General features: G+C 37.5%; 1 protein-coding gene across 4 annotated transcripts in view; it reads right to left on the reverse strand.

The window, feature by feature from the left end:
- Positions 1 to 14,856, reverse strand: part of SLC4A10 (solute carrier family 4 member 10) — a gene marked incomplete at both ends in the record, with an annotated part of 320,758 nt that extends 305,902 nt beyond the window's left edge. For all 4 annotated transcript variants that reach the window (XM_080689857.1, XM_080689854.1, XM_080689856.1 and 1 more), the window contains one exon: positions 14,809 to 14,856. In XM_080689857.1, coding sequence (XP_080545983.1) covers positions 14,809 to 14,856 — 48 coding nt within the window. The remainder of the gene's footprint in view (positions 1 to 14,808) is intronic.
- Positions 14,857 to 25,355: the final 10,499 nt, after the last annotated feature.

The following is a 25,355-nucleotide window of genomic DNA, read 5'->3' on the forward strand; positions in this document are numbered from 1 at the left end:
ATCAGCCAGGTGGTACACCTGTAATCTTCACTTTTTTGGAGGCTGAGACAGGAAGATATCTTGTTGATCACATATTGATCATATATCGATCATATTGAAGATCAACAAGCTGATTCTAAAATGTATGTGGAAATGTAAAGGACTTAGTGTAACAAAAACAATTAGAAAAAAAAACAATATCCCTGAAGGACTTACTACATGCATTCCAATTCTACTAGAAAGCTTCAATAGTCAAGACTGTGTGGTGGGGGATCCTTGTGTTTCTATTATCTTTCTACAAAACTGTCAGGAAAATTCATTAGCAAAAGTTGGTCCTTTAAAAAAAAAAATGATGCTGCCACAATTGGATATTTTAACCACATCCTCAAAAAACAGAATTTAGATTCTTACCCTCATACCATGCACACATATTAACTCAAAATGGACCACTGATTTTAGTGTAAGTGCTGAAACTGTAAAACCAGAAGAAAATTGCAGTGACCTTGTAGGCAGAGCCCTTAAATTTCTACACCAAAAGTACAAACAATAGGAAAAAAAATGATAAAATGGGCATCCTCAAAATTTAAAAATTTTATATTCCAAAAGTCACCATTAAGGAAGTGAAAAGAGAAACCAGGCATGGTGGCACATCCTTTACTTGGGTGGCTAAGACAGGAGGATCACAGGTTCGTGACCAGCCTCAGTAACATGTGACCCTCTATAACTTAGTGAGATCCAATTTCAAAATAAACAATAAAATAGGGTGGGGGTATATCTCAGAGGTAGAATGCCCCTGGGTTCAATCCCCAGTACCACAAAAAAGAAAAAGTGAAAAGAAAGGTCAGACAGTGAGAAATGTTTGCAAATCATATCTCTGATAATGAATCATATCCAAAATATATGAAGAATTCTTACAAACTGATAAAAAGAAAATAAATTTAAAGTTGCATAAAAGATTTAAATAGACATTTCATCAAAGAAAATACGCAATGGCCAATAAAAGCATTAAAAGATATTCAATCTCCTCAGAAAGTATAAATTGAAGTCCCAAATACTACACCACTGCATATTCATTAGAAAAGCTACATCTAGCTGGGCGTGGTGGCGCACGCTTGTAATCCCCGCGCTTGTGAGGCAGAGACAGGAGGATCGTGCAGATTCGAAGCCAGCCGCTCTCGCTGGCTTAGGAGACCCTGTTTCCAAATTTAAAAATGTAAAAATAGGTCTGGGAGTGTAGCCCGGAGGTAGAAGGGCTTCTAGGAACCCCAGTACCACCAAAAAAAAAGAAAAAAAAGAAAGAAAGAAAGAAAAGAAAAGCTACATCCACCCCTCTTGTCTGGCAAGAAGGAGGCAGCATGCAACTCCCAAAGGCAGGTCTAGGGCTACCAGAGGCTTCAAGCAGGGGCCTAGAGAGGGCTCACAAAGGCCCGTCCTTCAGATGACAGCACTGCCCCAACTTCTCTACAAGGGTACAATGGTCCTTGACCTCCTCATAGTAAGGGTATCTCAGCAGAAGGAGGAAAATCCCTACACCCCAGTTTGCCAAAAAAAAAAAACCCTCTCCCCACCCTGAGGGTTCTACTGTTCTGGCCTTAAAGAGTGTTTGGTTGGTTGGTTGGTTGGTTGGTTGGTTGGTTGGTACTGGGGATGAAATCCAGGGACATTCTACCTCCAAGCTACACACTCAGCCCTAATTTTTATTCTTTATTTTTAAAACAGGGCTTCACTGAGTTGCAAAGGACCTCACTAAGTAGCTGAAGCGTTCCATGAACCACGATCCTTCTGTCTCAGCCTCCCAAATTTTGGGAATACAAGCATGGCAAAACTGCTTTTGACAGTCCGATTCCTACTGGATTAAAGCAGACAAAGTTCCCTCAGGCACTCAGTTTCTGGGGGCGGGGCTGTACTTTTTAAGGACATCCCTACTCCTCACTTGTCCCTCCTCCATCCCATGCTGCCAACTTCTAACCACAATAGTGACTCTGTGCTTGTCTATTTAGTTCTGTGTATAAATGCAATATTATGATGACCCCTCCCCTTGCTAGCTGGTTCCTCTCCCCTTTTCCCTGGTCTTGACCACTCATGGAAATAGGACTGGTAAAGGGACTTTCAATTAAAAAAAAAAAAAGGAAAGAAAATAAAAGCTGCATCAAAAAGTTCTTAACCCTTCAAAATGGAAACATGTGCCCATATGGAAACATATACATAAAAATTTATATCATCATTATTTATAATAGCTAAAAGTTAGAAACTTAATGATCATAAACTACCAGTAAGTAAAATATCATACATTAATATAATATCATACTTTACAGATATAAAAAGTAACAAACTTTGGATACATTTGGATACATGCTACAAATGAACAGACCTCACAAACATTAAATTAAGTGATCATTTAATATAACCATGCAGGAGGAATCACAATACCTGACTTAAAACTATACTACAAGCCACTGTAATAAAACAGCATGGTACTGGCACAAAAATAGACATATAGACCAATTGAGCAGGATAGAAGACTCAGAAACAAATCCACACACTTTCAGCCAATTGATATTTGACAAAGAGACCAAAAACATACACTGGAAGAAACATTGTCTGTTAAAAAATTGGTGTTGGCAAAACTGGTTGACCATATGCAGAAAAATGAAAATTAATCCCACTTTCTCACCCTGCACAAGAGTCAATTCAAGATGGATCAAAGACTTGTAAATTAGACCAGAGACCTTAAGGCTCCTTGAAGAGGGCATAGGTCCAACACTGCAACACATAGGCACAGATAAAAAAAAACTTTCTCAACAAGACCCCAAACACACAACAAACTAAAAGCTGAATCAATACATGGGACTGCATGAAACTGAAGAGCTTCTGTTCAACAAACTATCAGGATACATTTGGGTACATCCAAACTATCAGGATCCTCAACCGAGAGCCAACAGAATGGGAGATTTTTGCCACCTATGCCTCAGATAGAGGACTAATATCAAGAATATACAGAGAACTCAAGAAACTCAACACTAAAAAAACAAGTAATCCAATCAAAAAATGGGCAAGTGAACTAAAGAGACACTTCACAAAAGAAGAAATTCAAATGGCCAATAAATGCATGAAAAAATGTTCAACATCATTGGCAATCAGAGAGATGCAAATCAAAACTACCCTGAGATTTCACCTAACTCCAACTAAAATGGCAATCATTCAAAACACAAACAACAACAAATGCTGGCGAGGATGTGGAGAACTGGGAACCCTAAAACATTATTGGTGGGACTGTGAATTAGTGCAACCACTTTGGAAAACAGTATGGAGGATACTCAGAAGAATGGGAACAAATTTACCATTTGATCCAGTAATACCACTTCTGGGTATCTATCCAAAAGAAAGAAAACCAAACTACCAAACTAATCCATGTGTATATATGTTCATAGCTGCACAATTCACCATTGCTGAACTATGGAAACAGCCTTGATGTCCATCAACAGATGAATGGATTACAAAACTGTGGAATATGTACATAATGGAATTTTACTCAGCCATTAAAAAAAACAAAATTACAACATTTTCAGGGAAATGGATGGAAATTGAGGACATCATGCTAAACGAGATTAGTCAGTTGCAAAAAATAAGAAAACAGATGCTTTCCCTAATATGTGAAAGCTAAGGTGAAATGGGTCATAAGAGGACCTCCTGGTGAAAAAGGAGATCCTACAGAGGAGCAAACAAGGCAACCTAACTAAGGGGATGGGAGGGAGGGTTAGAAAAAAGCTCTCTAAAGCACATGAGGTACATAAAAAAAAAAAAACATATCGAAGCCGGGCGTGGTGTCACACTTGTAATCCCCGCACTTGGGAGGCCCAGACAGGAGGATCGTGCAGGTTCGAAGCCAGCGCACTGGCTTAAGAGACCCTGTTTCCAAATAAAAAAGTATAAAATAGATCTGGGAGTGTGTAGCCCGGAGTTAGAAGGGTTTACAGGAACCCCAGTACCACCAAAAATATATAATCTCGATGTCAACCACTAAACCAAGCATGGGAGGGAAAACAAGTGTTTTATCCCGTTAAGATGTATGAATTCAATGGACCAATAAAAATTTTTTTTCACTTAAGTGAAGTCAAGTACAAAGTACTATCTAGTGTATGATTTCATTACTGTGAAATTCACAGATAAGGCAAAGTTTTAGAGATAAAAAGCAAATGAATAAAAAAATAGATCAGTCATTGCCCATGGCTCAGGATAAGTGCTAATTGCATACGGCTAGAGAAAATTTAGAGAAAAAATGAAATTGTTTTGTGTAGTACTGGGAATTGAACCCAGGGCATTCTGCCTCCAAGCTATACCCTAGCCCTATTTTATTTTTATTTTGAAATGGTGTCTCACTAGGTTGATGAGAGTCTTACTCCTTGCTAAGGCTGGTTTAGAATTTTTGATCCTCCTGCCTCAGCCTCCCAAGTACTGGAATTACAAAGTGTGCACTGCCACACCCAGCAATTAAATTTTAAAACAGGACTTTAGGTATCATTGTACAATTCTACAAGCTTTCTGAAAATCACTGAATCACTTACCATGTGAGAATTTTATGTGTACATTATATATCAATAAAACCTCAGAAAATAAAATTAAATGAATATAAAGCTGAGCATGATGGTGCACACTTGTAATCCCAGTACTTGAGAGGCTGAGACAGGAGGATCACAAGTTCCAGGCTGGCCTCAGCAACTTAAAGGTTCTGTTTGAAAATAAAACAAAAAATAGGACTAGGGTTCTAGTTCAAAAGTAGTATGCCCCTGGGTTCCATTCCCCGTACTATACACACAAAAATTAGTTAATTAATTAATTTAATGTATAAAGAGTAAGAGCTCCCTGTTACTAGAGAATAGTGGACATACCCGTGCGGCTGCAGAGGATTTGTGATATGTGACTTAACTAACATATCTAGTAATTGTTAGAAAGCATTCTATATGTAGCAGATATTGGTTTCCTCTTCATTTGCTTTAAAAAATATTTGAAGTTTTGATATCTAAATAAAAAGGTTATAACTTTTTGTTTAAACAGGGATCTAGCCCCATTGGCATACAGTTGTTATAGAAAATAGAAAATTATTCCTAAGACATCACACATGCCTTATTATGGGTTGAACTGTGTCTTCCAAAAAGAGATGTCAAAGACCTAACCCCCACTCTTTGTGCATGTGACCTTATTTGGAAATAGGGTCTTTCCAGCTGCAATCTTGTGTCATGAGGTGGGAGACTAATAAAATATGATTGGTGTCCTTATAAAAAGAGAAAAGACTGGCAGGTGATGTTGGAAGCAAATACTGGAGTCGCGCTGTTCAAGTTAAGGAATTCCTGGAGCAACCAAAAGCTGGAAAAGGTGAGGAAGACCCTCTCCTAGAGGCTTTGAGAAGGCATGTCTTCCCTGGCTCCTTGATTTGAGACTTATCACCTACAGAGCTATGGGACAATAACTTTGTCTAATTTTAAGACAACAAGTTGTTATACTTCATTATGGTAGCTCTCAGAAAACAATATACATCTCATCCCCACCATCTAAAAAAAGGAAGACACAAGAGTAAATATATTAATTTCAACTTATAATAAGCAATCAATTATCATGGCCATACACCTTACTAAAATCATTCACTGATCTATTGGAAAAATTAAAGGCTTAGTAGTAGCTCTGGAATTAAATGACTGCTAATTACTTCAAGTATCTAAAATTCTTATATTGTTAAGCTTTTTATTGAGGGAAGGGGTAAATTACAGATATTTAGTACAACAAACAAAGGGAATTTTTCTTTGTTTCCATTTCTTTTTCCTATTTGTGGTAGCACATGAAGCAGAAATGTCTACTTACTAAATTGGTGAATAAATTTATTAATTTAAAATAACTTATCTGTGGATCAAATCATTTAAAAATAATTTTTACTTTCCTACACATTTCCAAATATGCATAACAGATTTCCAAACCTATTGATATGGTATGTGTGTATGTGTGTGTGTGTGTGTGTGTGTTACTGAATACTGAATCCAAAAGTATCTTACCCCTAAGCTATGTTCAGTCTTTTTCAGTTTTTATTTTGAAACAAGGTCTTAATAAATTATCACACATTAGACTTAAACCTGCAATCCTCCTGCCTCTGCATCCCAAGTACTTGGGATTATAGGCTGACACTATCATACCATCATGCCCAGCTCATATGATATATTATTAATAACTATATCTCAGCTTCAGTGTAGAGTTTAGAATTTCCATTACCCCCAAATATTTTCCTCAGGCTTTTCTGCAGTCAACACCAACCTCTACCCAGATGAAACTACTATCTGCTTTCTGCTGATTTTTATATGCTTTTCCTTTATAGTGTTTGAAGGAGATAAAATATTCTAAAAAAATACTTTAAGTATCACAATATCTTTGAAGAAACTCAGTATGAAATATATAAAAAAGGTTTAATAATTGGAATCTGACCACTATACCATACAGTAATATAATATTCTATAAAGACCAAAAATGACCTTAGAAAACTACTAGTAACAAGAAGTCATATTTAACTTTATTTTTAAAAATAACTTCTTAAAATTTAGCTGCTTTGACATTTCTTACACTAAAGTTTAAAGTATATCAAGAAATTTTCAGAAAAAATAATTTGACCCAAATAAAATAGGCTTCTTCTTCTATTATGCATACAATGTGCTGGAATACTCTCTCAACTCAGCTCTGAGGATATATTCCAAAGAACTACAAATAATTTGCTGAAACTCTGGCCAAAATTAGACGTATCTTCACAAAGAAAATAGATTTTTGTGGTTAAAAAAAAATATGTGAGGGACGTGTGTGTGCACATGTATGTGTGTGTGTATTTTAATTTTTATGAATACTATTTGCCTTCTTCATGATTTATATAAATGTGACTGACATAATCATGTCTCAGATCCTCAGCCTTCTCCCTGTGAGCAATAAATGTGAATAATATCTTACTGCTTTTATAATTTTTCAGCTAATTTTTTTTGAGGTACTACAAATGGAACCCAAGGGCATTCTACCTCCGAGTTACACCCCCAGCCCCATTTTTTCTTTTTTAGTCTTTTTAATTTTGAAACGGTCTCACTGAGTTGCAAAGGGCCTTGCTAAGTAGCTGAGGCTATCCACGAACTACGATCCTCCAGTCTCAGTCTCCCAAATGCTGGGATTACAAGTGTGCACCACCATGCAAAGCTCAGCTAAAATTTACATAGCCTAAAACTCATCGTTATTAACTTCAACAGTTTTTAGTGTGTTTGCATTTTTTTTTTTTTTGCATTCCACATTACCATCTAATTCCAGGACATTTTCATTTTCCCAAAAAGGAATTCTGTAACTGTTAGCAGTTACTCCGAACTCTTGCCTAGGCCCTATCCCCTGGAAACCACTAATCTAATTTATATCTCTAATGACTTTCCTCTTTTGACTATTTCATATAAATGGAATCATGTAATATGTGACCAACAAAGTTTTACATTTTTACATAGCACCTTGTATCACCGTACTTTCATATTTGATTAAAGAGATAGCCGGGCGTGGTGGCGCACGCTTGTAATCCCCGCGCTTGGGAGGCAGAGACAGGAGGATCGCGCAGGTTCGAAGCCAGCCGCGCGCGCTGGCTTAGGAGACCCTGTTTCCAAACAAAAATGTAAAAGTAGGTCTGGGAGTGTAGCCCGAAGGTAGAAGGGCTTCCAGGAACCCCAGTACCACCAAAAAATAAATAAATAAATAAATAAATAAATAAATAATTAAATAAATAGATGTGAGAGAGAGAAAGAGAGAAAGAGCAAAAGGATGTGTGTGTGTGTCTGTGTGCGTGTGTGTGTGTGTGTGTGTGTGTGTGTGTGTGTGTGTGTGTGTTACTAAAGATTAAACCCAGGGGTATTCTACCTCTGATCTACACCTCCAACCCTAAGTTACTGTACACTGCTGGCCTCAAACCTAAAATCATCCTATCTCAGCCTCCCAAGTACTGGGATTACAGAAAGGTCATTCTATTATAGGGTTCCTTTTTATTTTTCTAGTTGGCTTCAAAGGGGCTAAGTAACTTTTTAACTAGATGAAATATATTCAAATCCTGGATCAATACTGATTAACTAATTAACTTGAGTAATTTGCTCATGTCTCTGATCCTGTTTCTCATATAAGGTCAGAAATATTAGCAGCCTTTCAAGATTTTCATGATCATTAAAAAATTGTGTACCTATCAATGAGTTTGATATGATATCTAGTGTTATTTCACAAAGGCTGCTTAATTATCATTTTAACTTGGTAATTGAATATTAATTCTATGCTAGTGGACTGATGGCAGAAAGAATGATAAACTAGCAATCAGGAGATATGGACCCTAGGATGAGCTTTGTTATTAACTAAAGACATGCCGGGCGTGGTAGCGCATGCTTGTAATTCCCACGCTTGGGAGGCAGAGACAGGAGGATCGCGCAGGTTCGAAGCCAGCCTTGCACACTGTCTTAGGAGACCCTGTTTCCAAATAAAAATGTAAAAATAGGTCTGGGAGTGTAGCCCGGAGGTAGAAGGGCTTCCAGGAACCCCAGTACCACCAAAAAAAAAAAAAGAAGAAGAATCTACTAGGATGAGCTTTGTTATTAACTAAAGACATGCCCTTAAATATTTCTCCCTAAGTCTTTGATGTTCAATTTCATCATCCATTAAGGAACTAGCCTAAATTTTATTCTCTAGTTTATTTCTGCAGTCCTGTGATCAAAATATATGAGTCTCTAGTAAATAGATGGAATCAGCAATTAATAATCTTTTAAAGTAAATATAATAAGTACCAGATTGCTTCACTGGTGAATTGTATTAGACCTTTAAAGACAAAATTATACCAATCCTCTACAACTTCTTCAGAATATTCCCTAAGTCATTCTTTGAAGCCAAAATTACCCTAATACCAAAGTCAGAAGCATTACAAAAAAGAAAGCTACAGAATATCATGTCACAGAATAATAACAATATGCCCCAAAGAGTATCTGAGACAATTGTTTATGAAAAAGAATGTATTAAAACTTCTACTTACAACTGGGCATGGTGGCGCACACTTGTAATCCCAGCATTCGGGAGGCTGAGACTGGAGGATCACGGTTCGCGGACAGCCTCAGCTACTTAGTGAGGCCCTCCGCAGCTCAGTGAGACCCAGTTTCAAAAATAAAGAATAAAAAATAGGGCAGGGGGTGTAGCCCAGAGGTCAAACGCCCCTGGGTTCCATCCCCAGACCTGCAAAAAAAAAAAAAAACCCACACTTCTTATATTTATGTTATCTAAAAATAAAGCATAAGGATTAACTAATATTTACTATGTAGATCAACAGTGGCATCCTCTTAGAAAGTCAAACAAGCAAGTGTCTTGTGTCCTTTTAGGTAAGAGAAACAAACAGTTGGTGTTTCTTTATGCAGGAGGGTTGAGAGTGGCCCCACTGGTCTAAGTTCACTTGCCGTACACTGTAATGAATGCACTGCAGACTACCTATGCCCAGTTCAGACTTCTGATGCAGCCACCGTCCAAGGTTAAATAAGAAATGATGCCATGGAAATGTGATTGTTTTTTCCTAGCTTTCCATAATAAATTATGAGACTTCACAGTCTGACTTTAGTATTTTTATCATAAACTCAATACTTGTAGCCTTCAGATACTACCACCCATTATAAACCTTAGCATCTCATACATGTATTTTATTTCCATAGTCATCATTCTAGAGTAAAAATTTAAAGGAATGAGGAATGTGACATCATAGAAATGTGAAGTCATAGTGAAAAATCCTAAATATCTATTTTCATATTTTATATAATTAAATTCATCCTTACTAAAGTGCTATCGCCACCATTACTAATGGATATAATGGAACTTAGCACTTTTTTACTGTTAAGTTTTAGATTCCTAAATCACTCTATTTGTTGAATTGTTTTGTTGGTGGAGAAGAGTGAATAAATCTTTATATTATACCAAGTGCTGTGTGCATGTATGTCAATATCACTCTGAAGTACATTATAATGTGAGACTACAATGTACCGATAAACGTATTTTAAAAAAAGAAAAACATCTTCTATATTAGTATTTTAGGGAAGATCTATAAAAAAATGTTCAACATCATTAGCAATCAGGGAGATGCAAATCAAAACTATACCAAGATTCCATCTAACTCCAATCAAAATGACAATCATAAAGAAGTCAAATAACAATAAATGTTGGTGAGGACGCAGAAAAATAGGAACTCTTCTTCACTGTTGGTGGGAGCGCAAACTAGCCCAGCTACTATGGAGATCAGTGTGGCGAGTCCTCAGAAAATTGGGAATGGATCCACCATATGATCCAGCCATCCACTCCTGGGTATCTTTCCAAAGGGGGTGAAATCAGAGAACTACAGCAACATATGCATACCCATGTTCATAGCGGCACAATTCACAATAGCCAAAATATGGAATCAACCTAGGTCTCTGTCAACAGATGAATGGATTACAAAATTGTGGGAAATACACACAACAGAATTCTACTCATCAATAAAGAACAATAAAATTACATCACTTGCAAAAAGATGGAAGGACCTGAAGAACATTATGTTAAATGACATTAGCCAATGACAGATAGTGAAGGGTCAGACGCTTTCTCTAATATGTGCAGGATAGGGAGTAATTTGGGGTACAAGAGGGACTCCAGATAATGGAGGAGAAACCACTGAAACCAGGGAGGAGACCTAAGGATAGGGGAGGAAGAAGACTGAGGTTCATTAATGGAAATACTACCATGTGAGTATATCAGTGTCAAGCTAGGTACTCTGTACTGAGAGGGAAAGAAATGGGGAGGCGGGGGGGGGGGGCACCAGTTGCTGTGTGCATGTATGTCATTGTCAACGTGATTTACATTATGATACAAGAGTATAATGCACCAATAAAAGCACAAATAAAGAAAAAATCTCCTATATTAGTAAATCAGAGAAGGGAAAATGAAATTTATTTTCCAAATATACCTATTGTTTATAACAGTAACTAAGTATTTGAGAAGAAAAACAACAAGCAGGGTCCTTTTTTCCCCCCAGTACTGGGGATAGAACCCAGGGGCATTCTGCCTCTGAGCTACACCCTTAGCTCTAATTTTTATTTTTTATTTTTTACTTTGAAACAGGGTCTCATTACAAGCATGCACTACTACGCCTGGCTTACAAGCAGGATTTTAAAACATTAAGTTGAGCCCTCTATTTAGACTAGATTGACTGAGAACACCACAAAGATAGGGATTTGTTCCTTAGCACCAAAAATATATTTGACCAAAAGTAGGCAGTTAAGAAGCAAGTAAGTCAGCTAGGTGTGGTGGCTCATGCTTGTAATCCCAGTACTTGGGAGGCTGAGATGGAGGATTGCAGTTCACTAACAGCCTCTGCTAGTTAGTGAGGCCCTTTGCAAAATAAAGAATAAAAAATGGGGCTGGGGGGTGTAGCTTGGAGGTGGAATGCCCCTGGGTTCCATCCCCAGTACTGGAAAAAAGAAAAATAATAGAAAAAAAAGTAAATAAATCTTCTGGACCTGCTTGTTCTACAGCTTCAGAGCCATGATAGCTAGACCACACTCTGAGCCTCGAAGAATATGTTCTAACCTTAACTATGTCACAATGCAATAATAGCTAGTCTAGCAAACGTATATATATATGAAATGTTTAAAGCTTTCTAAGAAGGTTTAATAAAAAAGGAAAATGTATCAGGGCCATCTCCATCACACCTTTCAGTTGTACATTATGTATACTAAATGGAGGTCAACGTTGGGAAGATTAATAACCTTCTCTTCTGTCTCACTCATATCCGAATTGAGACAATCACTTGTTTGGTGAACTTGCCCATTCTTATGATTTTTCTTTTTCACTTTTTACCTACCACTGTTTTTATCCCAGGTCTAATCTGGACTTTTAATGTCTTTCTAATTGGCTTTCTAAATATACGACAAAGTTCCCATAGTTAAAAGTAAAACATTCCAACCCCGACCCTCACTGTCCAATCTTTCCCAGCACTCCATTTCTTACTTTTCCTGCTTAGCAGACAGTACTAAAAACTTGGAATCTCGAATTCATCTCAATGACTATATTTCCATCAACAATGAAAGTAGCAACTTTTACTGAATTATTACCTAAATGCCAGGGACTACGCATAAGTCATTTCATTTACTCATCACAAAACCCAAGAAACATATACCATTCCCTCTCTATTTTTCAATTACAGAAACTAAGGCATAACTTTCCCAAGATCATAAAACAAATAAAACACAAGTTCTGGAACTCATTAGACTGTGTTCTTAAATATTATTCCATACCGCCACTCACATGATCATTTACAAAGTCATCTCGTTAATTGTCAAAATCAAAGCCCAAAGCTATTTCTTTCTCTTTTTTAAACACAATAATTCCAGTCTAGTCCAGTCTGAGTTCATGAGGCCTGGTGAAGAACGCAATACAGAATATATTAATTGTTTTAATTTTTAAACCAGCTTACTAGTTTTAGAAGACCTATATTTTAGCCCTGGCTTCATCACTATGTGACCTTACACATGTTTTTCAGACTCCATGTGCCTAAATTTCTCAGCTTTAAATAGAGATAATAAACTCTTTATATGACATGTTTATCCTAAGAACAAAAAAGAATCATACAAACAATTGGAGAACTTTACAACACTATACCAGTGTAAAATTGGACCAAAAATTCAGCAACCTTCCTAGCTTCTTAAGTTTATTTTTTCTTATAAAAAACTACTAACATGGTTCTATCTTACCATTAAACTGTGTAACTATTCTGCACTGGCTATTATCCCCATGAAATGCAAACTTTCAACTCTGGCTTTCATAAATTGCCATCAGACTTATTATAAGTAGACCTGCTTTTCTAGCCAAACGTATTTTTCCCTGCTCTTTTAAACCACAAACTGGTTGCCCATCTAGCCCAATAATGTCATCTGTTTCTAAATTCCTCCAGTTAATCCTCATTTGGTCCTAAACCCTTTAACTGTTCCCCACAAGTGACAATCCATAAGCCACATCAAACTGGTTTCAGCCTGCTTTTCTAGGACAAGTTCCAACCCCCCACGACCACTTAAAAAATAGTAGGTTTTTCCTTCTTTATATTTAATTTTTCCTAAATCTCCATACTGCCATTCCTGTATATAGCCCTCTTCCCCTCCAGGGAATAACTGTGTCCTGGTATCATTAACACTATTCTGAGTAACCACAGAGCCCTAATTTATTTATCTATTCAAGTTGGTGAACAAATCTGTAACGCTTATTTTTGTATAGTAACTCCGCTTTGCTTTCACACAGACATGGCTCTACTTTTAAGCTGCCAGGCTAGCTGACATGCTTCTGTTCTTCTCTGACACTGACCCTCCCCTTTATTTTAGGCTCCATTCTTGGTGACGACCGACCCCTGCATTCTCCCCCTCTCCCTGCTCCCTGCCTGCCCGAACCTGGAGTCCTGAGGAGAACTGGGCATGCTCAGTAGCCACAGCTGATTCCGGATGCAAACTGGAATGTTTTTGCAGCATTTGAGACCGGCAGGAGAGGTAATGTCCTGAAAATGCAGTGGCCCAGAATTTACTCACTTCTTCTATGGTATCATTTGACTTAAAGGTATGTTCAAAGCCTCAAAATGGACTCAGAAATAGCTTACAGCCAGTCCATAGCCTGCAAGGTGGGTCACCAGCCTGAGTCACATAGCTGAGAAACAGCCTCTCACCTCTCAGTTTGGCTGGTGCAGAGAGGGGATTTCTGCTGTTCTAAGCTGTGGTCGCACTGATAGATGACTGGCATTTGGCATCTCCACTGCGTCAAGAGAATACTCTACTCTTCTCTCTCTCTCTCTCTCTCTCTCTCTCTCTCTCTCTCTCTCTCTCTCTCCCTCCCTCCCTCCCTCCCTCCCTCCCTCCCTCCCTCTCCTTGAACACAGCAATATCAGCTGCCCCAGACTAAAAAAGATGTTGCCTGAAGATTTCCAAAGTCTGTGAGCCACACAGAGAGATTGTGGAAAGGAGAGGAAGCAAATCGATCACTTATCCAAACATTAAATCTAGGAAGGTGGCTTGGGGACCCAGAGGTAAACAGATGGGCTATTTCCAAATGACAGTTCAGGAACCTTTCAGATATCCCAATCTGAATAGTGTGCTTGTCCCTCCCAAAATGCATACCTTCTTTGTACATAAACCATGACATATTTCCCTTTGAGAAAAAGACTGACAGCGCTCTCTCTCTCTCTCTCTCTCTCTCTCTCTCTCTCTCTCTCTCTCTCTCTCTCTCTCTCTCACACACACACACACACACACACACACACACACACACACCCTTCCCCTGGTTTCTGCGGAGACTAAATAAATCTCTCTCCAGCTGCAGCAGATTCCCTCACCTCCCTGCCTGAGGATGAGGCACAGGGAGGAAATGCATCAGGGATTAAAGAAGATAAAAGGGGGCTTCTTTGCAGGGGCTCGGGCCACCACTGCACAGCCTGAGAAACCGAACAGCAGTAACAGAGGGAGAGCGGCACACAACTGCCCCTGCTGCTAAAACCTAGCCATTTCTTCAAACAGCAACAAACATGAGACATTTCATCACCATAGTGCATCCATATTGAGAAGGGGGGGAAAATCATGTGCTTTGCTTTATGCATTTCAGTCTCCGGAGAGGAGGTGGGAGGAGACCCCTGTCCATCTGTCGTGGGAGCTATCCACCACCCCAAAAGTACACTCACTGCACCTAGCTAGCAGACCACTTGCCTGACAGGTTTTGCAGCAAAGCGGTTAATCTGTGTGACAGCAGGTTGTCTCTTACCGTAGGCAACAGCGGCTCCATTTGGGCTCCCTGGTCTTTCATCTCCATGTTTTGTTAAGCCTCTGGAATAAGCACCTTGCTCTGCAGTGTCTTCAGTGTCTTACACCCGGCCGGCACTCGCTCTGCTTAGTATTCGGATCAGGTAGCTCTGAAGCAGGAGGCAATTGCACACTCCAACTCACCAGAGTCACATGGCTCCTACTCACTCGGGCTGCTGGCCAGGTTTTGCACAGAAAGCCTTGGATCCCTGGGCCGGTAAGAGAGATCCCCCAAGCCCCGTATCACTGCCCACACCTGGCTTCCGGTATAAAATACAGCCCGCAATGCTGCAAGTCTAATGGGCATTAAGAATTGCACCTAAGGTGCTAACTTCTTATGCAGATGAGTTCAAGTCAGACTCCAACTAGCTAGGGCTGATTTTGACACTTTGAACATTTTTGACACTTTGAGCTTCATTTCCAAAACCCCACAGGAAAAGGTTCAAAGGAGATGATGCTAACAAGGCTGACCAGGTGTTCTGCTCTGAGTACCTGAAGTCTTTTAAATAGGGCACAATGACCTCAAAATTAGTATGTCGTGGAGAGGCTGAACTATTGGCTAACAAAAATAAAAACTCAGTAGGCAGTGGATAGATCATTTCCGTATTTGAATTATGAAAATTTTAGGAAAGTCAGACATTGATAAAATATATATTTTTTCCATAATTTCCAAACAAAAATGACAGGAACAGAAAATATTTTCATAATGGCAATAATCAAGATACTAAAACATGTTGAAAAGACCATAACTGTGACAAAAGTAGCCCAAGCATATACCCCTTTGTCTTATAAGTCTTACATAAGAGGAATACTGCATTATCTAAATAATCCATGGAAGAAAAAAAGCCAACGAAGCTCTTTGTAGGGAAAAGCAGCTAATTATGATCTTTGGGTGACGGAACATATTTCCCTAAATTGATTATGGATCTAGAATATTCTAAAGTAATGAAGCCCATACAACTAAGAGGATGGAGGTTCAAATAAAGAGAAGTGAAAAATTGGGGGGAGTTAAAAGCAGATGACTGAAATCATGTAGATAGTTTATCTTTAATTTTTTAAAAAATGCCAGATTAGTTGGGTGTGGTGGTGCCCACTTGTAATCTCAGTATGTGGGAGGCTGAGACAGAAAGATCACCTGTTGGAGGCCAGCCTCAGCTACTTAGTGAGGCTCTCTGCAACTTAGTGAGACCCTCTGTAAAATTAGTGAGACTCTGTTTTAAAGCAAGAGTAAAAAATAGGGCTGGGGCTGTTGCTCGGAGGTAGACTGCCCCTGGGTTCAATCACCAATACTGCAAAAATATATACATAAATAAATATTAAAATTACCAGATTTTATAATCTTTAATCAGCAGAAGTGAATATTAAATCATTTTTAGCAAGACACCAAAAGTTTTCACAATGCTCATTGGAGGTGAAATAAAAGTTAACAGGTAACTTTTATCTGTTTTCATTCTCAATATAATTCTTAAAATAAAGTTGTGTTATTTCATAAGGAAATATTTGATGTCATAATGATAAATATTTTTGAGAAATGTCTTTGTGATACCATGAACTTAAATAATAAGATTTCTGACTAGAAATTTCCTAATAGGGGGTTCAACTTGACTTTCTACCACATATTAATGAATAAAATTTCCTTTCCATTTGATTGACCATAACCAGCAATCGCAAATAATTTATCAGAAAAAAAAAGGTAACTTCTCTTAAGGAAGATTATTTCTATCCAATTAAGAAGCTCTAAGTCATTCCGTTTCTATTTCTTCTAAGTGAATCTAAATATAACTAGGAAAAGGTCTGACTCTTCTCCAAGAGTCAAAATAAAAATAAATTTGTATTTAAATTACTTTTTTGAATATACTTTTACTGCATTTTACCCAAACATCATAAAGAAGTTCAGCCTGATTGTGACATACATGCACACAGCATCTGGTCAACTTCCCCCAGCTCCCTCTCCCTTCCCTCCCTTTCCCCATATATGATTTTAAATTACTTTAATCAATATTTCTCTATAATATATTATTAAACCATGAAGGTACTTTTCTAGAACAAGCACTGTTTGAATGCTTCCTATAGACCAAAGCTACTGTTTCTACAGTGTAATAGGACTTAGCTAGAGTCGCAACAGTAAACTTGCTTTCTAAAGATCAAGAGAGTCCATATTCCTAGCAGCCTCTGATCTAAGACATCAAATACTAAACTAGCAAAAAGCAAGTGGAGAAAGAGAAAAAAAATCTTCTTTTAATCTACCACCATTATCTTATAAAATATCCTAGAATTAATACCTGTGGCCTGAAAGAATATATCCACATACTAAACAAGTCCCACTGAAGAAGTATAGAACCATTCAGAATCGATGATACCTGGGAAGAAAACTATCACTAATTGGTGGAATTTTGACTAAGAAAACCATAGTATTTTACAGTTCAACTCCCCCCACTGATTTTCTTTTTCTTTTTTTCTTTTTGCTTCTTTTTTTGAGGGTTTGGGGATGGAACCCAGGGGCATTTGACCTTTGAGCTACACCCCCTGCCCTATTTTTTATTCTTTATTTTGAATCCGGGTCTCACTGAGTTGCAGAGGGCCTCACTAAGTAGCTGAGGCTGTCCGCAAACTGCGATCCTCCGATCCTCCGGTCTCAGCCTCCCAAATGCTGGGATTACAAGCTTGCACCACCACGCCCGCCCCCCCCCCCCCCACTGATTTTCAACCTCCTGAGGTAGAGAGAAATAGGAGAGAAAAGAAAAACCCAAATCACATAAGCAGACTTTTTTAAGTATATATTATCTGCTTAGGAATAGCTCTACATCCTTGATGGGTGCTGAGAGGGGAATTCACTGTGGGTGTACGTTTTGAAGATTACTCTCAGGTAAATTTTCTATTTCTCCCAGTCCAGAGGCTTTCATTTTTCCCACTATAATAAAGTTCCCTTGGATCCTACATGATTAAAGGTTATTTATATCAGGTAGCTCTGAAGCAAGAGGCAATGCACACCAACTCACCAGAGTCACTTTTTAGCTGTTCCTTAGAAACTCAATGAGATCTTTTAGCAAAACTCAACAGATATGGTTTCAAGCATCACATCACAAGGCTGAATTTGCCCAAAAAACAAAATGTTCTTTACACCCCACCTTAATAAGACAGTGTATGATTTCCATTCAGTCATTCCTACTATGTGTGACATACTATGGCACTGATGTTGTTTTCTACCATATCTAGCAGTATGAAAGTGGAATTTTCCTTTCTGAAGAATGAAATAGAAGTAGGGATTGGCCACAAGCCAACCATACAGACAGAGCAGAATTACAGTCAGCACAAAACAGAAGAGCCAACTTCCTTTCCAGCTGCCCATGTGTGACCAATAGGAAGGAACACAGCCACCATAGTGTGCTTCCTTCCTTGATCTCGCATCCTGGGACTCTTCTGACCTCAATCTTAACTAATCCCCTAGTGTACAAAGCAGCATGGTATCAACGTACTTTCAGTTCCTACCTCCTTTTGCTATTTTAAGCCCTGGGAGTTAAGATATCCATGTTAATACAATGTTTATCTTAGAGAAGAAGCCATCTAATATTGATTGTATTTGAAGAAAACACTGGGTTCTAAAAGTTATTGCCAACACTGATATTGAAAAAAATAAAATAGCTTTAAGTCCTGTTTTTTTTTCACTATTCTACTTCTGGCTTGGATCCTAAAGTCCTATGCTTTGACCCTTTTTAATATAAGATAGCTGAACATTTGGTTAGCAATGAGTTTCAAAATGTATTCTGAACATTAATACTATGTTTGGTTAGCAATGAGCTTTAAAATATACTCTGAACATTAATACTGTGTTAGTAAAAATACTACTACCTTAAGATTAATATTTTAAAATTAAAATACATTCTGAACATTAGTACTATGTTACTGATAATATCACTACCCCAAGATTAATAGTTAAAAGTATTGTTTTATTTAATATTATTTTAAATATCAATATTTTAAAAATATTATTTTCACATATGAAAATGCATCACAGCACTGTGTGTGTGTGTGTGTGTGTGTGTGTGTGTGTGTGTGTGTGTGTGTTTTACTGGGGATTGAATACAGGGGCATTCTACCTCTCCCAGCCCTTTTGTTCTGTTTTGTTTTGAAGCAGGGTCTCTCTAGGTTACTGAGAGTCTTCCTACTTGCAGCACTGTTTTTAATCATTTACTTATGTTTTTACCCTTTGCCCTTCTTTTGGGATCTATGCAGATATCCTGAACAATTAAAAGCATATTACATAGATTTGGCAGATATGTCAATCAAATATGTTTAGATGAATTTAACCAACTTAAAATATCCCCAAAATGCTCTTTCTTGACAGCTTACAAATACTTGCATTTAGCCGGGCGTGGTGGCGCACACTTGTAATCCCCGCACTTGGGAGGCAGAGACAGGAGGATCACGCAGGTTCGAAGCCAGCCGCGCTGGCTTAAGAGACCCTGTTTCCAAATTTAAAAAATATATAAAAATAGGTCTTGGAGTGTAGCCTGGAGGTAGAAGGTAGAAGGGTTTCCAGGAACCCCAGTACCACAAAAAAAAAAAACCTTGCATTTTACCGCTAAGGAAAAAGGTAAGTGCCCATTCCAAAACCCAATATACAATAAGGAAACTTGCTATAAAATGCTCTAATTTAAAGGTGACAAATCATACTCATTTTGCGAATGTACTTAGCCTCTAACCTGATAGTAATTCTTGTCACCAACTATCAGAAAAGAAATATATGAGATAAGAAATTCAGGCAAACATTCCAAAGCTAGGTTAATGCCTGGGTATAAAAGACACTCCAGCTCACCCTTCTCTATGATCCCAACTGGTTTTCCCAATTCTAAAGATTGGGGAAATTATTGATTTTTACTTCTTGCTCCAATTTAGTCTTATACAACTCATACAAGGCCTGTTCTCTAAAGTGAAGATTAGAGGGCAGTATCTTAATCCAATTTAACTTGGTTGATAAAAACATGAATCCCTATCATATGCCAGCAACAAATAAGACATGAAGAAAAAATATGGCATGAACCTGAACTCAAAAATGTTACAGATTTTAAGTGAAGAAATAAAATATTATTTGACAAAGTGCCCAAACAAAAAACATGTGTAAACACCACAGGTAGACCAGAAGACAAAATGACTAACTTTTAATAGCATTTTTCTCACCCTTACTATAGAGATTTAAAATTCTTAAAGGATTTTTTTGTGTGTGGAAAAAAATCTAATTTTCCCTTCCTTGTTATGTAAACAAGAAGTATATGCATGCCTTAACCTATTACTTCTCCAATTATCAGCCTTTAAGCCTAATTATCACTGTCTTTGCTAAATAGTCCTGAATGTATCATTTCTATTCCTAACTTGAAAATAATCAATATCACACTTATTACGGAGTTAATCTTATGGTGAAATAATCCTTAACTTTTCCTTTCTGTATGAAGTTACAAAGAATTACACCAAAATAATTATTATCCACAGTGTCCCATGTGTGAATTTTACTATACATTCTGAAATTATGATAAACAAGAAAAATTTTCTCTATGCTTACTATGGAGTTTGCACTTTGTCAAAGAAAGATCACAAATGTCATATAGGAAACAGAGGGAAAAAAGTCTAAGCTCATGTCAATTTCCCAGCTTCATCATAAGCAACCAAATTGTTAGGGAACAAGGAGTACTCAGACACATTTTATATAAGATGCTCAGATACATTTCACATGGCCTTATGCTATCTAAGAGTCTGAGCCTTTGTTCTGATTTTACTATAATTTTCAGAAACTTCCACAATATGTGGAAGTTTATTTATAATTTCCACATTACTTATTTATAATTTTTTGTGTGTCTGTGCTAAGGATTGAACCCAGGGGTGCAATATGGCTAAACTATACCCCCAGACATATTTTATTTGTCATTTGAAACAGGGTCTCGCAAAATTACTGTGCACTGATCTCAAACCTGCAATCCTCCTATCTCAGCCTCCCAAATACTGAGATTACAGGTAAGCACCACTGTGCCCAGCTACAGTTTTTCTTTTTTCTTAGTATAAAAAAATCTTTATCTGAAACTGTAACTTGAACAAACCATAAAATAGTTTAATGCTTATTTTTATTATTCATTTCAAAAATGTATATTAAGTGTTTATCTTGTGTTGTGTGTTGATACAAAGATAATAAGCTATGATCCCTGCCTCTCTAGAAAAGGAAACATGATTATTTCAGTGTACTAATGAAATCAGAACATGAATTGTCCAGAAGATTAAAAAAGTATCAGGGAGGGGCATACTGTCTACTAACAAGTTAGTAAGATGGAAAATGAAATCAAAAGTAAGATGTATGTAATGGTTAGGCAGGAGAATCAAGATGAAAAGGCCCTTCCAATATGGAAAAGTTTCAAAATGAGTGGTATAAACACAGTCAAAAACAACAGACAAGCATGATCCCATCACCCAGAGGTAGTCAAGGTTGATACTTTGGCATTTTTATAATTGACTCCTTTTGAAAATTCTGAGGGTGGGGTGGCAATTCCCATTTATTTATTTATTTATTTAATCCCAATGTCATTATGTTATAAATAGAAAATTGGAATCCTGATTTTAAAAACATAGTATATAAAAACCCACTTAAATTTGATTTTTAATACTATTGAAATTCAAAAATGAAGGAAATGTTCAAAGCCTCTAACTGGGAGTAGAATACAAGTTCTAATTTCAAATTCTACAATTATCTGAATTGCTTATAATTTTATTTTTTCTCTCTTTCTTTTTCTGTCTCTTCCACGCAAACCAAGGCTCAACTTAAAAAAAGAACACAGGGCCCCTTCTGAAGGGTACATCCTGGTAATACATCTTTACCCCTTCCAGTTCTTTCTCTCTTCCATTCCAGAATGTTTCCCTATGGACAGCCTGGATCTTCATTTTAGCTTACAATTCTGTTACTTGGAAACAATGTCTCTCTGAACTTAAGCTGGTTTTGCTACTGAATCACCCACCCTCTCCTGAGACCTTAAACACCAATACTCAATGAGGAAATGCAGGCATTTACTGTGGGGAGAAAAACGTGATACATTTTTTTAAACTATTATCTTGCCCCAACATTAAGCAAAGGTGAAACAACTGAACAACTAAAACTTCCCCTTTTGTTGAAAAAATTAATTTTACTTTAGTGTTTAAATCCAATGCCATTTCTTAGAAACATAATCATCTCACATGTGGAGGAAGACAAAAATTGGTTTGTTCGTTAAATGGAATTTACCAAATACTTTCTATGGGCCCAGCATTGTGTAAGACACAAGAAAAGCAAGTGCACTCCACCCCCAAGGAGCACACAATATGGAAAGGAGATAAACAGGTAGGTATGTCAAAGGACAGTGTGACAGGTGTGTGAAATACAGGGACACCCGATCCAGACCAGAGAAGGGAAGATTTCACAGGAGATGATATCTGGGAACAACTCCAAAGCATAGAAAAGGGTTTTCCACATATATATGTACATTAGATAAAGAGAACATCACGAGTAGACAGCATAAGCAAATGCAAAGGCTGAGAGAACATTATTATGCTCAAAAGCAAGGATCGGTGCGAGTCTATCTCTACTTCTTTGCTTGCTTATTTGTTTTTCATTTGTTTTTGTTTTAGAGTTTCAAGTCAATAGTCTCTAAAACAAGATGAAACAGTTAACACAGGTTTAAAAAAACACTAAATACTTGAATTTGTTGCAAACATTTTATTATTTATTTATTGTATTTATTTATTTAGTAATAGGGATTGAACCCATGGGCATTCTGCCTCTGAGCTACACGCCAGCCCTTTTTATTTTTGAAATAGGGTCTCACTCCTCCTTCATCCTGAACTTCACCAAGATGTATGATTACAATGCACCAATTAAAAAAAACAAAGTCTCACTAAGTTGCTAAGGATGATCTCAAACCTGCCATCTTCCTGTCTCAGCCTCCCAAGCAATGGGATTACAGGTGTATGCCATTGCATCCAGCTGCAAATATTATTTTAAATTGAACATTAAACTATAATCAGCCACATGTTTTATCAAATAAGATTTAAAATAGTTAAGGAAATAATTCATACAACTTTGAAATCTCAAATTAAAAAAAAAAAAAAAGATGTTAGCCATGAGTAGTGGCACACACCTGTAGTCCCAGTACCTGGGAGGCTGAGACAGGAGGAGTGGAGGTTCGAAAACAGCCTCAGCAATGTAGATAGACTCTTGGTCACCTAGCAAGACCCTGTTTCAAAACAAAAAATAAAATGGGCTGGGCACATAGCTTGAAGGTAGAGTGCCCCTGGTTCAATCCCCAGTACCCCTCCCACACACAAAGAAAATAAGATGTTATAACTTTATATATTCATAACTTAAGTAAGAAATGTTCTATTTACTATGTGTTTGAGGATAATAGGTTTAGTTAAATAACTTCATACAAGAATAAAGCATTTGAACTGATTAACAATTTTTAGGAAAACATGCACCTAGCAGATAAGCACTTCTTAAAATTTATCTATGGTCAGTTTGCATCTGAATAATATTGGATGCTTTTGGAAATATTGATTCCTAAATCCCATATCCAAAGATTCTAATCTAGTAAACTGGGGTGAGGACAAGGACTCTATTTTTAATAAGCGATTCTAATGTCAATGGCCTATAAATTACCTATTTTAAATTTCATTTCATATTGTCTTACTCTAATCACTGTACTTACCATCCTAAAAATTGGCTTAAATATCTATAATCATTCAGCAGACAAAATAAAGCTCTACGTATGTCTTATATAAATTAATATGCCATCCACTATTTAAAAACAAAAACCTACCGTTTATTCAGTGTTCAAAATATGTCAGGTACTGTGTCAAGTATTTCTTGTCATTATTAAACTTAACCCTCAGATTAACCCTAAAAAGTATGCATTTTATGTCAATTTACAAGACAAAAGTTCAGCACAAAGAAGTTAAATAACTTGCTGAACATTACACAGCTATAGGCAGCAGAGCTGTAATTTTAACCCAGCCTATCCATCTCCAGAGCACTGACATTTTACTGTAACTGATCTCCAGTTTGTTCAGATTGCCTGAAAAAATGTTTGCCCCAATTCTAATTACCACAAAGATTAAAAGGTCCAGATCCAAATTCAGTATTGGTATCATAGTCAGAAAGTTTTAAAAATTAGCTTCCTCAAACCAAAATGCAGTATTTCTATCCCCAGTGATGCATGCAAATGCCAGATTATATTTAGGTTCTTCAAGTTCATTCAGAAAAAAAAAAAAACAGGAGGAAGCATGTGATCCTGTTTCTTGATAGAAAATAATCAGGGTGATAACTAGTGTGTGGGGTGAGAAATCCTACAGCAGCGATGACCTGAGCTGGCAGTTTGTCTTTCTTCAGCTGAACATATAATATGCTTCCTCCATATTTTCCACTGCCACTTCTGTAGGAGCAGATCATGAAATTCCAGTGTGCTGTGATATCGTGACAAAGATGGGGTAATGTTTATCCAACTGTTATTGTTCTGAAGATAAAACGGATCGTTAAATTTTAAAATACATATATGGATCAGATATTCTTATATGCCAGACACCAGGCTAGATCCATGATTGGGGCATGAGCTCTAAGCATGAAAAGCTTACAGTCTAGAACGGCACAGAAACACGCTGTGAACGCTCCTAAAATGTCGCCACAGTGGGAACACAGTTCAGGGAAAACACTGTTGTACTTTTTAATCAAAAAATGATATGTAAGCCAGGTGTGGCGGTGCACTCTTGCAATCCCAGCATTCAGGAGGCAGAGACCTGAGGATCACAGACAGCCTCATCTACTTAGTGAGGCCCTCCGCTACTCAGTGAGACCTTGTTTCAAAATAAAGAATAAAAAAAAAAGGTTGGAGGAGTAGCTTGGAAGTAGAATGCCAATGGGTTTCATCCTCAGTATCGCAAAAGAGAGAGAAAGGGGGTAGGGGAAGAGGGAGAGGGAGAGGGAGAGGGAGAGGGAGAGGGAGAGGGAGAGGGAGAGGGAGAGGGAGAGGGAGAGAGAGGGAGAGAGACTGATGTAATGTCCATCTAATGCTTACTATGTTAAAGTACTTTCTAGGGGCTGGCTATATTAACTTATTTAATCTTCACATTTGCTCAGTGATGTGGATATTTTCTCCCATTTTACAGATAAGAAGACTGAATTTTCCTCATTCATGGAGCTAGTAAATATCAGGTCTAGGATTCAAGTCCAGGCGGGCTGGCTTCACTCTGCTTCTTGGCTCCTACGCGATGCTTCTCGTCACTGTGGGAATCACAGGATTGGCCGTCTCTGTGCCTCAGTAGTTCTCAGATCATGAAGTGATCATTTACTCATGACCTTACTTTACTGGTTAAATGAGAGGGTTGGACTAAGTGGAATATTCTCTACCTGCAGAATACTAATATACATAAAATTTAGGACTCTGGCTCAAATTTAAACTCCACAACTAGCTGGTTAAAAAGCTTGAACAAACCCGGAAATGGTGG

The sequence above is a fragment of the Muscardinus avellanarius genome, assembly GCF_963383645.1.
Source record: "Muscardinus avellanarius genome assembly, chromosome: 2".
Classification (NCBI taxonomy): Eukaryota; Metazoa; Chordata; class Mammalia; order Rodentia; family Gliridae; genus Muscardinus; species Muscardinus avellanarius.